The 17,037-nt window shown below is 43.5% G+C and overlaps 1 protein-coding gene across 1 annotated transcript in view; it reads left to right on the top strand.

The window, feature by feature from the left end:
• Nucleotides 1-12,914, top strand: part of deptor (DEP domain containing MTOR-interacting protein) — a 190,803-nt gene extending 177,889 nt beyond the window's left edge. The window contains exons 7-10 of the mRNA XM_078397116.1: nt 3,170-3,307; nt 5,389-5,459; nt 6,336-6,440; nt 12,075-12,914. Of these exons, the coding sequence (XP_078253242.1) occupies nt 3,170-3,307; nt 5,389-5,459; nt 6,336-6,440; nt 12,075-12,203 (443 nt within the window). The 3' untranslated portion in view covers nt 12,204-12,914. The remainder of the gene's footprint in view (nt 1-3,169; nt 3,308-5,388; nt 5,460-6,335; nt 6,441-12,074) is intronic.
• Nucleotides 12,915-17,037: the final 4,123 nt, after the last annotated feature.

Below are 17,037 nucleotides of genomic sequence, written 5' to 3'. Positions count from 1 at the left end.
TGCTAAGCCCCCTGCTCTTCACCTTGCTGACCCACGACTGCACACCCACCTACAGCTCCAACCACTTCGTCAAGTTTGCGGATGACACAACAGTGGTGGGTCTCATCAGCAACAACGACGAGACCCACTACAGGAAGGAGGTGGACCAGCTGGCCGCGTGGTGCACAGACAACAATCTCTTCCTGAATGTGGAGAAAACAAAGGAGATTGTTGTCGACTTCAGGAGAACGCACACCCAACACCCCCACCCACTGACCATCAATGGTGCTGCTGTGGAGCAGGTGAGCAGCGCCAAATTCCTGGGGGTGAACATCACCGAGGATCTCTCCTGGAGCAACAACATCACGTCCATCGCCAAGAAAGCCCAGCAGCGCCTCTACTTCCTCCGCAAACTGAAGAGAGCGGGAGCCCCCACACCCATCATGTACACTTTTTACCGAGGCGCCATCGAGAGCATCCTCAGCAGCTGCATCACTGTGTGGTTCGGAAGCTGCACAGCCTCCAGCCGCAAGACCCTGCAGCGCATAGTGAACACTGCTGAGAGGATCACTGGCGCCTCACTCCCAACACTCCTGGTCCTTTACACCACCCGCCTCACCCGCAAAGCATTGAGCATTGTGGGTGACCCCTTCCACCCCTCCAACAGCCTCTTCACCCTCCTGCCTTCAGGGAGAAGGTTTCGCAGCCTGAGGTCAAGCACCACCCGACTAAAGAACAGTTTTTTCCACCAGGCTGTCAGGATGCTGAACTCTCTCCCCTCCCTTCCTCCTCTCTCCCCTGCCCCTATTGGACCTGGACTTTAACACCCCACACACACGCACATCCAGCACCAGACACTTTAAAAAAAATTTTTTAACGCATTTGAAGTGACTATATTTTATATTTTATATTTTATGTTGATTGTTGTTTGCTGTGCCTTTTTAATTTTAACTTAGTTTTATGCACTTTGTTCCTCGGGATTGTGGGAAACGGTATTTCGATTTTCTGTCTGTGTAAACTGGCTGAGGATTGACAATAAAACTGACTTTGACTTTGACTTTGACTCCCTGGTAGGCTCCAGTACAAGCTGTTCTAAGAATCCATCTCGAAGGCACTCTACAAACTCTCTTTCCTGGGGTCCATTTCCAACCTGATTTTCCCAGTTGTTCCCAAACAATGCTGTTGCATCCCGATAAAATGCTGTTGTTCCCAAACAATGCTGATGCATCCCGATAAAATGCTGTTGTTCCCAAACAATGCTGTTGCATCCCGATAAAATGCTGTTGTTCCCAAACAATGCTGTTGCATCCCGATAAAATGCTGTTGTTCCCAAACAATGCTGTTGCATCCCGATAAAATGCTGTTGTTCCCAAACAATGCTGTTGCATCCCGATAAAATGCTGTTGTTCCCAAACAATGCTGTTGCATCCCGATAAAATGCTGTTGTTCCCAAACAATGCTGTTGCATCCCGATAAAATGCTGTTGTTCCCAAACAATGCTGTTGCATCCCGATAAAATGTTTTCTACGGTGCATCGGTAGAAGTTGGTGAGAGTTTTTGGAGACATGCCGAACTTCCTCAGCCTTCTAAGGAAGTAGAGGTGTTGGTGTGCTTTCTTGGTCATTGCTTCAGTATAGGTGGTCCAGGAGAAGATTGTTGGTGATATTGACACCTTGCCATTTGAAGTTTTCAACCATCTCTACTTCAGCGCCGTCAATGCAAATTGGGATATGTGTACCGCTTCACTTCCTGAAGTTGATCACTATCTCCTTTGTCTTGGTGACATTGAGAGAAAGGTTGTTGTCTCGACACCAGGACATGAGGTTCTCAATCACCTCCCTGTACTCCGTCTCATCATTATTTGATATCTGGCCCACAATGGTGGTGTTGTCTGCAAATTTGTAAATGGAATTAGATGTGTACATGGCCGCACAGTTGTGGGTGTACAAGGAGTAAAGAAGGGGGCTGAGAACGCATCCTGTGGAGTACCAGTGTTGAGGATTATCCCAGAGGATGATTTGTCCCCTATCCTCTGATTGGGGTCTGCTAGACCCCAATGTTGAACAGTTGATGTTATCCAAATGTCAGCGCAGAGAACACTTGTTCTGCTTTGTTGATTAATAACTTAGACTTGGGGCAAATGAGATTGAGATGATTGCTGAAGGAGGGGGTGGCAGAGATTGATGGGGAATTGTCCACCTTGTTGTAGTGATTCTATGATCTTGTCAATTTTCCAATATTCCTAGCCCCAACCCAACTAATGCCAATGTCTGCCCACCCAAGTGGACATCTGCTACAATTCCCTAGGTTTTTTTCCCTTCACTGTTTCCAGGTCGCGGAAAATGTGTGAAATCTCCTGTGTCTACTCTTGGTCATTATCCAGCATTGTGTCAATGAATGGCGACTGCTCCCTGGAATTCTACTGCTGCATTCCTTACTCTTCATTGCATTCTTCTGTTGTGGGCAATGATTAAATGCATATTGGTGGCCCGATGATTACTCATCCCAAGGCAGCAATTTCTATTACACACGGAGAATCAGATGGCTATTTGAACGAGGATTATCATCGTTGAACTTACCAACTCTTGTTCAAGTCCAGGAATGAGTGGGTTAGCATATGATGAGTGTGCGACGGCACTGGGCCTCTACTAACTGGAGTTTAGAAGGATGAGGAGGGACCTCAATGAAACTTACTGAATAGTGAAAGGCCTGTATAGAGTGGATGTGGAGAGGATATTTCGACTGGTGGGAAAGTCTAGGACCAAAAGTCATTGCCTCAGAATTAAAGAACATTCATTGCCACAGAAGGCTGTGGAGGCCAAGTCAATGGATATTTTTAAGGCAGAGATAGATAGATTATTGATAAGTACTGGTGTCAGGGGTTATGGGGAGAAGGCAGGAACATTTGGTTAGGAGGGAGAGATATATCAACCATGATTGAATTGCCTAATTCTGCTCCTATCACTTCTGACCTTATGAAATGTACTCACGCACATATATAGCAGGGATGATTGGATAGCTTTCTTGGCCATGATGTGCACTGAAGTTTCCAAAGGAGTTCTAATGTTCTTGAATATCATTTTACCATGTAAAAGTAATGATTACAGTGAAAATATATTTGGAAATCTACCATACAGATGAACTTGGTTTGGCTGCACTGATTGAATTGACCTTTGCTCTGCTTGTATAGTGAGCCCGACAAAGGATATGAAGATTGTCTCAGCAGTCCGGCGATGTAGTATGAGCAGCAATTGCAGCAGCAGTGGTTACTACAGCAGTAGCCCTACCCCCAACAGCAGCCCCCCTGTCTTGTCTAATCCAAAATCAGGTAAGGACGTACGTCTATGAAACATAACAAATTATAGAATAGAATAGAATAGAATAGAATAGAAAATAGGTGGAGGAGGAGGCCATTCGGCCCTTCGAGCCAGCACCGCCATTCATTATGATCATGGCTGATCGTCCCCAATCAATACCCCGTGCCTGCCTTCTCCCCATATCCCTTGATTACACTAGCCCCTAGAGCTCTACCTAACTCTCTCTTAAATCCATCCAGTGATTTGGCTTCCACTGCCCTCTGTGGCAGAGAATTCCACAAATTCACAACTCTCTGGGTGAAAAAGTTTATTCTCACCTCAGTTTTAAATGGCCTCCCCTTTATTCTAAGACTGGCCCCGGTTCTGGACTCGCCCAACATTGGGAACATTTTTCCTGCATCAAGCTTGTCCAGTCCTTTTATAATTTTATATGTTTCTTTAAGATCCCCTCTCATCCTTCTAAACTGCAGTGATTACAAGCCTAGTCTTTTCAATCTTTCCTCATATGACAGTCCCGCCATCCTAGGGATCAATCTCGTGAACCTACGCTGCACTGCCTCAATTACAAGGATGTCCTTCCTCAAATTAGGAGACCAAAACTGTACACAATACTCCATATGTGGTCTTACCAGGGCCCTATACAACTGCCGAAGAACCTCTTTACTCCTATACTGAAATCCTATTGTTATGAAGGCCAACATTCCATTAGCTTTCTTCACTGCCTGCTGTACCTGCACGCCAACTTTCAGTGACTGGTGTACAAGGACACACAGGTCTCACTGCACCTCCCCCTTACCTAACCTGACACCATTGAGATAATAATCTACCTCCTTGTTTCTGCCACCAAAGTGGATAACCTCACATTTATCTATATTATACTGCATCTGCCACGCATCTGCCCACTCACTCAACCTGTCCAGGTCACCCTGCAACCTCCTAACATCCTCTTCACAGTTTACACTGCCTCCCAGCTTTGTGTCATCCGCAAACTTGCTAGTGTTGCTTCTAATTCCCTCTTCCAAATCATTAATATATATGGTAAACAGTTGCGGCCCCAACACCGAGCCTTGCGGCACTCCACTCGCCACTGCCTGCCATTCTGAAAAGAACCCGTTTACTCCTACTCTTTGCTTCGAGTTCCTCAAGATGCTGCAAATTGGAAGAGAGGAAAGAAGAATATGTACTTAATGCCTTTAATATCTGTTAGGACTGTCCAAAGTGTTTTGTAGTTTATTAAATAATTTATTATTTGTGGCTGCTACGAAGTCATAGAATACACAACCACGAATTTTCACAGGGCAAGCTTCACTCAGAACACCATAAAACACAACAGTACAGCACAGGAAGAAGCTTCCATAAGCAGCAGCATGATTATGACCAAATTAATTTTTAAGAAGTATGTTGAGGCATAAATATCAGGTGATGTCGGTGATAACTTCCTTGCTGTTCATGTGAACTATGGTTTCTTTTTACATCCATCAGAGGCAGAATCCAGGGGCTTGATTTAATGCAACATTCAAATGAGGACACCTTTAACATTGCCACACTACTCTGCAGAGTGTTGGGTGTCAGCCTGGGTGATCCTTAGGATGGTCATAAAGGGACTAAGGGGTGTGTGTGCGCGTCTGTCCGCGCGTCTGTGTGTTTTGCATTTTGTGCATTTCATAGCATGCCTTGTTATTCCGTTTGCATAATTAGAATCCAATATTTTTTTGGACAAAATAGATTAAACTTTTAAAAAGGAAGTTGTGAAAGAGTTTGTGGGGAAAGACCAGGAGCCTTGGATCGAGGAAACATTCTTATTTCTATTACATAAGAAGCAAATGCATTTGACAAATTTCAATTTGAAAATATGTATTTTTAATAATATGCTCAAACCTGAAATTTAACCTGGATATCTGCTTCAATAGAAAGCAAAAATGCAGGAATATTACCACAAGATCTAAAAGTCATCCTCTTTAGCAGGTCAGGCAGTATCTGCAGAAATAAACCTTGAGTTAATGTGTCGAAGTTCTGACACAGTCTTTGACCTGAAATGTTAACAGTTTCTCTTTGAAGACACCGAATTTGAATTCTGCGTTATTTATTTCAGTGCTGAAGAGGCCAGTAACTACAGAGGAACTTCTCACCCCTGGAGCACCATTTATGAAGAAGACTCTTACAGTAAGTCCTGTTATATAAATTACATTGCAATGCTCCTTTCAACTTTAGCCTGTAATCATTGCACTCTCCAATTGTACAAAGCATTTAACTTTACAGTTGACAAAATCTCAAGATTCCAATGCATGTAGAACAAAAGACAACATTTTATTTTTAAATTTTCTGAAGAACTTTGTCGACCTGAAACAACACCCATCCTTTCTCTCCAGAGATGCTGCCTTACTTTGAGTTACTCCAACATTTTGTGTCGATCTTCACTGCCCTCCCTGGAGCACCTGTTCAGACTACGCTGCCTCAGTAGAGCAGGCAAAATAATAAAAGATCCATCCCACCCCGGCCACCGTCTGTTTGTTCATCTGCCCTCTGGTCGACGTTTCAGGTCGATCAAATCCCGAACAAACAGACTTAAGAACAGTTTTTACCCCAGGGCCATACGAGAACTGAACACTACCTTTGCACTAGGCAACACCGTTAAAAAATCTTGTACTTAATATAATTGTATTTAATTGTATTTATGTATTTATTTGTTTTTGCATTTATTGCATATATGTTTGTACGCACCGTCAGGATTGGCTATTTTTTAATTTCGTTGTACTCGTTGCAATGACAATAAATGAATATTATTATTATTATTATTATAAACAAAAATCTGCAGTTGCTTCCTACACAAAATGTTAAGCTCTAACTTAAGGAGCGTTTCTCGAGGCATGTTTTAAACATTTTGTTTGCTTTGATCATCAAAAAAGGTGGTGACTGTGTGAATTTGGAAAACCAACATTGGGAATGCAGATGTTGGTTTGAGTAATGTGCATCTTTTTCTTTAAAGCCTGCCTTTGGTTCAGGACTTATTGTCTTTTTTACAAAACGGCTGTTTTTCAGATTGTTGGAGATGCAGTTGGCTGGGGATTTGTTGTACGTGGAAATAAACCATGCCATATTCAGGCCGTGGATCCCAGCGGTCCTGCCGCTGCAGCTGGAATGAAGGTAATCTCTTTCCTGGAACACACTAGGTACAGATTGCCAAATGTTGAGAGTTTCAGAGAATTCCAAGTTTGGCTACGGTTGGATTTGTTTTAAACTTCATCCTGCAAAAGGATTACACAAGGCCCTATACAAACTCATTTATAGTTTTGTTATGAAGATGATGAAGAACCAAGAATGGAACACTTTTGTTGCAGATTAGCATCAAAACAATTACCCTGAATTACCTTTTGACATAATTCCCATTTATTCATTGGCAATTTTTAGGATTCTGCAGGTATTCAGATAAATGATCCCAGACTGGAAAATGTAGAGCACTAGCAATAGGATTAGGCCAAAGGCCCTTAGCAGTTCGCTCTTCCATGCAATACAATAATAGTTTATTTTCAACCTCAATATATATTCCTCCTTTCTCAAATTTCTCTTGATACCTTTTGCATCTAAAAAATTCTCTTTAAATATACAGCAATTTGGCCTGCACAACCATCTATGGCAGGGAAATTCACAGATTAATTGACTGAAGAAACTTTTCATCATCTCCATCTTGGATGTTTTACCCTTGTCTCCTGGGACTGTGATCCCTGGTTCTAGATTGGTTGGCTCGGGGAAATGTTTCCCTGCAGCCAGCCAGTCGAACCTGATCAAAGTTTGTATTTTTGATAAGATATGACATTGTTTTTCTAAACACCAGTGAGTATAGGTTGAGTTGACTTGATCTTTACACATCCGCTGTCCCGCCGTCCCAATAATATTCGCTGCAATGAACATTCAATGAACATTCGCTGCATTCCCTTGAGAGCAAATACTGTCTTGGGCAATGAGAACAAAACTGAGCATGGTGCTCTGTGCATTCTCACCAAGGCTCTGCATAATTGTAAGAAGATGTGCTTACACCATACTCAATCCTCTTGCAGTGAAGGCCAAAATGTGGCACCTTAATTGTGTGTCCCAATTACATGCTTGCCCTCAGTGACTAGTGTGCAAGGGTACCCATATCCTTGTAGATTAATATTGCCCAATCTTTTTATCTTTTGTCCTCTTGACTCTGATTTTTCCCACCAAAGTCACTAACTTCACTTTTATCTTGCTTGTACTGCAACAGCCATGCATTTATAAGGTCATAAGTGATAGGAGTAGAATTAGGCCATTCGGCCCATCAAATCCACTCCGCCATTCAATCATGGCTGATCTATCTCTCCCTCCTAACCCCATTCTCTTGCATTCTCCCCATAACCCCTAACACCTGTACTAATCAAAAATCTATCTATCTCTGCCTTAAATACATCCACTGACTTGACCTCTACATCCTTCTGTGGCAACTTTGCCCACTTGCTCACCTTGTTTAAATTGGCTTAAAGCCACCTTGTATCCTCCTCACAGCTAGATGCAGGAAAAATGTTCCCAATGTTGGGGGAATCCAGAACCAGGGGCCACAATCTTAGAATAAAGGGGAGGCCATTTAAAACTGAGGTGAGAAGAAACATTTTCACCCAGAGAGTTGTGAATTTGTGGAATTCTCTGCCACAGAAGGAATGGAGGCCAATTCATTGCATGAATTTAAAAGAGAGTTAGATAGAGCTCTAAGGGCTAGTGGAATCAAGGGATATGGGGAGAAGGCAGGCACAAGTTACTGATTGTGGATGATCAGCCATGATCACAATGAATGGCGGTGCTGGCTCAAAGGGCCAAATGGTCTCCTCCTGCACCTATTTTCTACGTTTCTAGACAAACTAGGACAGAGTATGACCGCTCAAGCTTGCCTACTATTCATTATGATCACAACTGATCTGTTCCAGGCCTCAACTGTTCTGTGCAAGTTCCACATAGCACTAAATTCCTTGATATTTAGCTACATCCTCATTAAATACCCCCTGCAACCTTCTGGGTTCGAAAAAGTCTGGAAATTCACCATCTGCACACCATATACACACACTGAACCTTTTTTTTCTCTCTCATTTATTATATTGTTTACAGTGTACGATGTTTACATATTCTGTTGTGCTGCTGCAAGTAAGAATTTCATTGTTCTATCTGGGACATGTGACAATAAAACACTCTTGACTCTTGACCTCTTGTGAAAAGAATTTCCAATTCCATTCACTTGCATTTCATGACAAACTTAGAAATGTTGCATTTGATACCCTCGTGCAAACATTGCGTATAGCTTTGACCTAAGCACTGATCCTGCACTGTTCCATTTCTCACTAACTGCCACCCTGGAAAAGACCTATTTATTCTTGTCTGTGAACTGATTTTCAATCACTAGACTACACTGTTTCACTGGCCCTGTAATTTATCCCTTCAATCAAATCCGAGCAGTAGATTTGCAGGTTTAGCCGATTGGACTAAAGTTGGATATCATGATATTCAAATAACAAGCTATAAAATGCTACATTAACATAATTTTCACTGTTCCATATTTTGCCCTTGGACACTCCTAGCTTTTTTTCCCACTTTATTTCTGAAGGCAGACAAAGCAAACGTGACCCTCCCACCAGCTTTAGAGTTGCAGTGGTTCTGAAAAATACAAACTAATTTATGAAAAATGTACAGCCAGCTGAAAAAAGTCTATCTTCACAGTTCAAAGAACATTGCATGGATGGGATTAATAATAACACTGCTTGCTGTAATTTGCAAGCAAATAGTGGACGTTAAAACTCTAAAAGAATGAGAGACTAGTGTAATGGAGGGTTTTTCAGATTGGATGCCTGTGACCAGTGGTGTTCCATCGATCACCCGTTCACACTAGTTCTATGTTATCCCTCATTCCCTACAAATTCAGGGCTAATTTAGTTTAGAGATACAGCACAGAAACAGGCCCTTTAGCCCACCGAGTCCGCACCGACCAGCGATCTCCGTACATTAACACTATCCTACACACACTAGGGATAATTTTACATTTAGACCAAGCCAATTAACCTAAAACCTGTATGTTTTTGGAGTGTGGGAGAACATACAGACAAGCACCCGCAGTCAGGATCGAACCCGGGTCTCTGGAGCTGTAAGGCAGTAGCTCTCCCGCTACGCAACTGTGCCGTTTACAGAGACCTACTAACCTCCACATCTTTTGGATGTGGGAGGAAACTGGAGGACCCAGAGGAAATTAACATTGTCACAGAGAGAATGTGCAAACTCCACACAGACAGCACCTGAGGTCAGGATCGAGTATAGGTCTCTGACGGTGTGAGGCAGCAGCTCCACCTCCTGCACCACTGTGTCACCTTCACAATATATGTTCATAATTTGGATGAGAATGCAGGGCTTGATTAGAAAGTCTCTGAAAGATGCTATAATTTGTGAGGTGGTGGACAGCGAGGAATTTTGTCCAAGTTTACAGCAAGATCGAGATCGATTGGGAAAATGTGCCAAGAAATGGAAATGGAACATAACTCGTTCAAGTACAACGTTGTGCATAGAAACATAGAAAATAGGTGCAGGAGGAGGCCATTCGGCCCTTCAAGCCAGCATTGCCATTCATTGTGATCATGGCTGATCATCCACAATTAGTAACCCGTGCCTGCCTTCTCCCCATTCACCTTGATTCCACTAGCCCCTAGAGCTCTATCTAACTCTCTTTTAAATTCATCCAGTGAATTGGCCTCCACTGCAGAATATACACAGTGAATGACTGGGGTTTGAGGAGTGCTGTAAAACAGAGAATACCAGGGGTACAAATACATAGTTCCTTGAAAATGACGACACAGGCAGATAAAATGGTGAAGAAGGCTTATAGCAAATTTGCCTTTGTTAAACGGCGCATGGAGTACAAGAATTACGATGTCATGTTCCATCTGTTAAAGATATTGGCGAGACTGCCCCTGAAGTATTGTGTGCAGTTCTGGTTATTGTAATCTAGGAGGGATGTGATTAAGCTTCAGAGCATGGAGGAAAGATTCACAAGGTTTTTGCTGGAAGTGGCGAGCTCGGGTTATAACAAGGCTGAATAGGCTGGGACTGATATCCCTGGAGCAAAGGTAGTTGAGTGATCCTTTTATAAGTTTATAAAATCATGAGGAGTATAGATAGGATGGGGCATAAATAAAATGGATTGTAAAAAAAAATTCCCGGAAGGACAGGCAGACTAAAACTTGATGGTATGTAAGGGCGGTCATGTTGGCGCAGCGGTAGAGTTGCTGCCTTACAGCGAATGCAGTGCCGGAGACCCAGGTTCGATCCCGAATATGGGTGCTGTCTGTACGGAGTTTGTACGTTCTCCCCGTGACCTGCATGGGTTTTCTCCGAGATCTTCAGTTTCCTCCCACACTCCAAAGACGTACAGGTTTGTAGGTTAATTGGCTTGGTAAGTGTAAAAGATTGTCCCTCATGGGTGTAGGATGGTGTTAATGTACGGGGATCGCCTGTGGGCTGAAAGGCCTGTTTCCGTGCTGTATCTCTAAACTAAGGGGGAAAGATCCACTGTGAGAGGGGAAAGGTTAGAAGGGTATCTGAGGGGCAAGCCTTTTGAAGTGGTGCGAGGAAGGAACGTGTTGCCGGAGGCATGTAAAATTCCAATGTTTAAAGACCTTTGGACTGCTATGTGGATTGGGAAGTTTTAGAGTGATAATAATGGCAAATAAAGTCAAATGGGACTAGGTCAGGAAGATCCATTGGTCGGCATGGACGAGTCAGGCTGGAAGGATCAGTTTCTAAGCTGCATAACTTTTACTCTATTTTGTTTTGGATGCTTTTGACCCCACACAACACTGAGCAGATAATGCCAGGTGTCTCTCAGAAACTAACGTGGGTTTCCCATGATATTGATGCACATTTAGATAGTTAGTGCACTGCTTTATCATTTGCCAAGAGCAATTAGTCTAAGGTTTGGGAAAGTTTCTGAATTTAGCAAAAGAAAAAACATTGACAAAGGAAGGAGAAGTAGAATGGAAGAGTGAACTTGTGAAGAGCACAGACTGCATAAGCTTAGATGCAAAAGTTAGCACAGGTCAATATGGGCCCCTTGCATATTAAGGCAGGACAAAATTGTATTAAGGGATAAGGAAATGGCAGAGCAATTAAACAAATACAGTCAGATTTTATGGAAGTTGAGACAAAAAGTCTCTGGGAAATGGACAGCAACCAGATTGAGACAGGGAGAAAAAGAGAACTAGCACTCATGTACAAAAATACTAGACATTAGTGGTGTTAACCTTTGGTTCCTTTAATATCCAGAAATCTAGCAATCCTTTCTGTGACTGAGCTCCCATCGCTGGAATAAGTTTAGTAATTCATCATTCTCTCTGTTACCAGTATTTGCTTGGGTTGTGAAGCCTAGACCTACACACAATTTTCCAGGTGTGGTACCACTGGGGTTCTGTTTAATTGGATCAAGACATCCTTCCTTGAAGTTGGAACAACTTGAGATGGATGCATGGTGGATTCGGAGAAGCTGCAGGGGGATATGGAATGGGTTAATGAATCTGTGAGGATATGGCTGATGGTGAGGTCAAGCATTATTTAGGTTTGGAGAGACATGTAAATCTGGATGTCCTTGGGTTACATTGGTATAAAATGCCAGCTGATGCTGCTACAGACACAGTTTATTATCAAAGATTTACCTTCATCTGAAATTAGAAAATGGCTCTGCCTTTGAAAAATATAGTACTAAAGTGAAAAGTAATTTGTTTCAATTTTTTGTAGGTTCGGCAATTTGTCGTTTCTGTGAATGGCCTTAACGTTCTACATGTGGACTATAGAACTGTCAGCAATCTTATCCTTACTGGCCAGCGCACCATAGTGATGGAGGTTATGGAGGAGGTTAACTTCTGAATAGCATGTGATCATTTGGAACTGTGCTGGCAATCAAGGTGGCTTGGGAAGGTCATATGAAACTGAAGGAAGGGAAAGTACACCACAACTCTTCTGGAGTAAAAGATTGCCTTGTTTATATAAACTTTAATTTGCTTAGAACTGCCTCATTGTTTGAATATTTAAAGTTTTCTGAACACTGGATCTAGTATGTGCTTGGCAATGCGCTTGACCTGATGATGTGAGTTGTGTTGTAGTAATATAAGTAATATATTAGACACTTTGCATGTTTGTGTCAGATTTTTCTTTCATGGTTTACAGTGGGATGTAGGATGTAATTAGACGTTTTATTATGAATGTGGATGAAATACCTCAACTCTGGAATAACATTTTGTTATATTTTGCCAACCAAATACAAATTGCTCTCACTCTCAGTTCACTCCCTCTGCGTTCTAAATGATTTCAACAATAAATAAATACACACGAGGTACACACAAGAATGTTTTTCTTGTTGGGAGATGATGGAAGGCATTCTGAAATTGGAACTCCTGCTGACCACAATAAGACCTGACCAAAAATAGTCTGAAAACTCTTGGATTATGAACTTAAAACTAAATTGTAATATTTCCTCCTCCTTCATCTTGGTTGTATTAAATGATGCAATGTAATGGCAATTTATTTCACAAAGTGCTTTAGTAACTCAACAGGTCAGGCAGCATCTCAGGAGAGAAGGAATGGGTGACGTTTCGGGTCGAGACCCTTCTTCAGACTGATGTCAGGGGGGCGGGACAAAGGAAGGATATAGGTGGAGACAGGAAGATAGAGGATGAACTGGGAAGGGGAGGGGAAGAGAGGGACAGAGGAACTATCTAAAGTTGGAGAAGTCAATGTTCATACCACTGGGCTGCAAACTGCCCAGGCGAAATATGGTGCTGTTCCTCTAATTTCCGGTGGGCCTCACTATGGCACTGGAGGAAGCCCATGACAGAAAGGTCAGACTGAGATTGGGAGGAGGAGTTGAAGTGCTCAGCCACCGGGAGATCAGGTTGGTTAAGGCGGACTGAGTGAAGGTGTTGAGCGAAATGATCGCCGAGCCTACGTTTGGTTTCGCCGATGTAAAGAAGTTGACATCTAGAGCAGTGGATACAGTAGATGAGGTTGGAGGAGGTGAAGCCCTCCATTTCTTCCTCGACCGTAGAACCAGCCAATCACCATCTACTAACACTCTCCTCCTCCTAGCAGAGCTGGTTCTTACCCTTAACAACTTCTCCTTTGACTCCTCCCATTTCCTCCAAACTAGAGGCGTAGCTATGGGCACTCGCATGGGCCCTAGCTACGCCTGCCTCTTTGTCGGGTACGTCGAACAATCCCTGTTCCAGACGTACACCGGCCCCATCCCCGAACTCTACCTCCGCTACATTGACGACTGCATTGGTGCTACCTCTTGCACCCATGCAGAACTCACTGACTTCATACACTTCACTTCCAATTTCCATCCTGCTCTTAAATATACTTGGATTATCTCCGACATCTCCCTCCCGTTTCTGGACCTCACCATCTCCATCACAGGAGACAGACTAGTGACTGACATCTACTATAAACCCACTGATCACACAGCTATCTGGACTACACTTCTTCCCACCCTGTCTCCTGCAAAAAGTCTATCCCCTACTCCCAATTCCTCCGTCTACGCCGCATCTGCGCCCGGGATGAGGTGTTTCACACTAGGGCATCAGAGATGTCCTCATTCTTCAGGAAACGGGGCTTCCCCTCTTCCATTATAGATGAGGCTGTCACTAGGGCCTCTTCTACATCCCGCAGCTCCGCTCTTGCTCCCCCTCCCCCCATTCATAACAAAGACAGAATCCCCCTCGTTCTCACATTCCACCCCATCAGCCAGTGTATCCAACAAATCATCCTCCAACATTTCCGTCACCTACAACGGGACCCCACTACTGGCCACATCTTCCCATCCCCTCCCCTTTCTGCGTTCCGCAGAGACCGTTCCCTCCGTAACTCCCTGGTCCACTCGTCCCTTCCAACCCAAACCACCCCATCCCCGGGTACTTTCCCCTGCAACCGCAGGAGATGCAACACCTGTCCCTTTACCTCACCCCTCAACTCCATCCAAGGACCCAAACAGTCTCTCCAGGTGAGACAGAGGTTCACCTGCACCTCTTCCAACCTCATCTATTGTATCCGCTGCTCTAGATGTCAACTTCTTTACATTGGCGAAACCAAACGCAGGCTCGGCGATCGTTTCGCTCAACCCCTTCGCTCAGTCCGCCTTAACCAACCTGATCTCCCGGTGGCTGAGCACTTCAACTCCCCCTCCCACTCCCATTCTGACCTTTCTCTCATGGGCCTCCTCCACCAGTGCCATAGTGAGGCCCACCGGAAATTGGAGGAACAGCACCTCATATTTCGCTTGGTCAGCTTGCAGCCCAGCAGTATGAACATTGACAATAGACAGTCTGAAGAAGGGTCTCGACCCGAAACGTCACCCATTCCTTCTCTCCCGAGATACTGCCTGACCTGCTGAGTTACTCCAGCATTTTGTAAATAAATACCTTCGATTTGTACCAGCATCTGCAGTTATTTTCTTATACTATTTGACAATAGACAATAGTCAATAGTCAATTTATTTGTCACATACACATAAATGTGCAGTGAAATGAAAGATTACCCACAGTCCAACAATAAGACCAATAAAAATAAGCAATAAAAATAAGCAAGAAGCATCCATCACAGTGAGTCTCTTCCAGTCACTCCTCACTGTGATGGAAGACCACAATGTCTTTTCTCTTCCCCTGCCGTCTTTTCCCGCGGTCAGGCTGTTGAACTTGCCACGTCGGGGCGGTCGGGGCGGTCGTGGCTCCCGACATTGAGGCCCCCGCCGGGCAGAAAAAAATCCCGCGGCCTATTCTAGGCCGTGCCGGACGGTGAAATGTCCGCGGCGGGCCGACCCAAGCCTCGTGTTTCGGGGCGGGTGAAGACGCTGCCGCTACCGGAGCTCCCGATGTCGGCCCCCACCCAGGGGCCTGCGAGCTTCCGACGAGCCCACGGCCGAAGTAGCCTCTGGAGACGAGTCGCAGCCGCTCCCACAGCGCCACCACAACCTCCGAAGGCAGCCAGCTCTGCAGATGGTGAATCCGGTCCGCGGGCTCTGCGAACCAGAGCCCAGGTGGTCCCAGCTGGAGGCCGCCAGCTCCAGGTGTTTGGCCAATGGTAGGCCGCAGCAGGAACGGAGACATGACCCAGAAAACAAAGGTCGGGTCTCCGTTTAGAAGAGACAATTTTACAGTTATCCAACTTTAGATAGTTCCTCTCTTCCCCTCCCCCTTCCCAGTTCTCCCTCTATCTTCCTGTCTCCACCTATATCCTTCCTTTGTCCCGCCCCCCTGACATCAGTCTGAAGAAGGGTCTCGACCCGAAACGTCACCCATTCCTTCTCTCCTAAGATGCTGCCTCACCTGCTGAGTTACTCCAGCATTTTGTGAAATAAATACCTTCGATTTGTACCAGCATCTGCAGTTATTTTCTTACACAATGTAATGGCAATAATCATTATTCAGCAAATATTTTTTCTTTAGAAAAAATTCCACTCCTTCATGCAATGATTCTGGGCACATTTCTCCAGCATCCTTTTTTCAGCAGGGATGAATACAAGTAAATTAAAAATGAACTAAATGTGGAGATTAACTCCCTTGGATTGTTTGAATTGAAATGCCAAAGTTTTTATTGGCAATGGTTGAGTGTATATTAGGAAAGTGGTTGTTTATCTTCAAGGAGAAAATATAAAATGTTGCTTTACATTTTAGCATATTCATTTGAAAGTATGTTCAATGATATGAATGTTTCTACGTTTCTGCAGTTCCCTGTGTCTGCAATTTTCTGTGTTCAATGTTTATGGTTAATGGCTTTTGCTTTCTTGAGCTGTGATTTAATTTTTTTTCCCAGAAATTGGTTTACTTAAAAAGATGGTGCACCTTGTAGCCTATATTTATCTCAGTCTAACAGTTTGTGCAGGCACATTTTGAGGCTTTGAATAAATTTGATTGTTCATGTATCTTTGGTTAAAGTGTTTAGCTCATAGTGCTCAAGTGGGTTGTGATAACCAGTAATACATATTTTCAAGCCTTTATATAATAACTAAGGTTATTATAACCAAGAAAAGAACATTAAAAATATTGGCTAACTTGTTTTAAATAGCTTGTATAGCAATTATTTTTTTCCTTGCACGTCACATTTGTCGATTGAAAATTTTCATTCACTGGTCTATATTGTGGATAACTGCATTTCAAAAAGATTTTGAAGAAAAAATCATTGTGAGTTGTTTCTGTTGATATGAATATGAAAAATATCGAGAATTGGTTGTACCATTGCTCTTCAATGAACTTGCAGTGTTAGCAATGCTGACACTCTGTCTTTACAATTCTGTGGTTGTTTGGTTTTGTTGAAGTCAAATTTTGTACATGGCAATATCCTACAAGTAGTCAGCAGCAGTGATGACTTGTTTTACGAGTGATTGCTATAGAGGGGGAGTGTTAATCAGGCTGCTGGGTGAACTCTGTCCCTTCCACTTCAAATGGTGGATACAATAGACAATAGACATTCGGCCCTTCAAGCCAGCCATTCAATGTGATCATGGCTGATCATTCTCAATCAGTATCCCGTTCCTGCCTTCTCCCCATACCCAGGATGGGATGCAGGATCCCAGTGTACAACTCTTCAAATGAGACCTTACATCTTCCAAACATGTTGATGCTCGTCTATAGAATAATTTCCCAGGTCATAACATGGATAGTGGTATAGCCTATCATGTTGATGCTCGTCTATAGAATAATTTCCCAGG

This window comes from Rhinoraja longicauda, chromosome 4, assembly GCF_053455715.1.
Source record: "Rhinoraja longicauda isolate Sanriku21f chromosome 4, sRhiLon1.1, whole genome shotgun sequence".
In the NCBI taxonomy this organism is placed as follows: Eukaryota; Metazoa; Chordata; class Chondrichthyes; order Rajiformes; family Arhynchobatidae; genus Rhinoraja; species Rhinoraja longicauda.
This window is presented reverse-complemented; position numbering and strand designations above follow the sequence as displayed.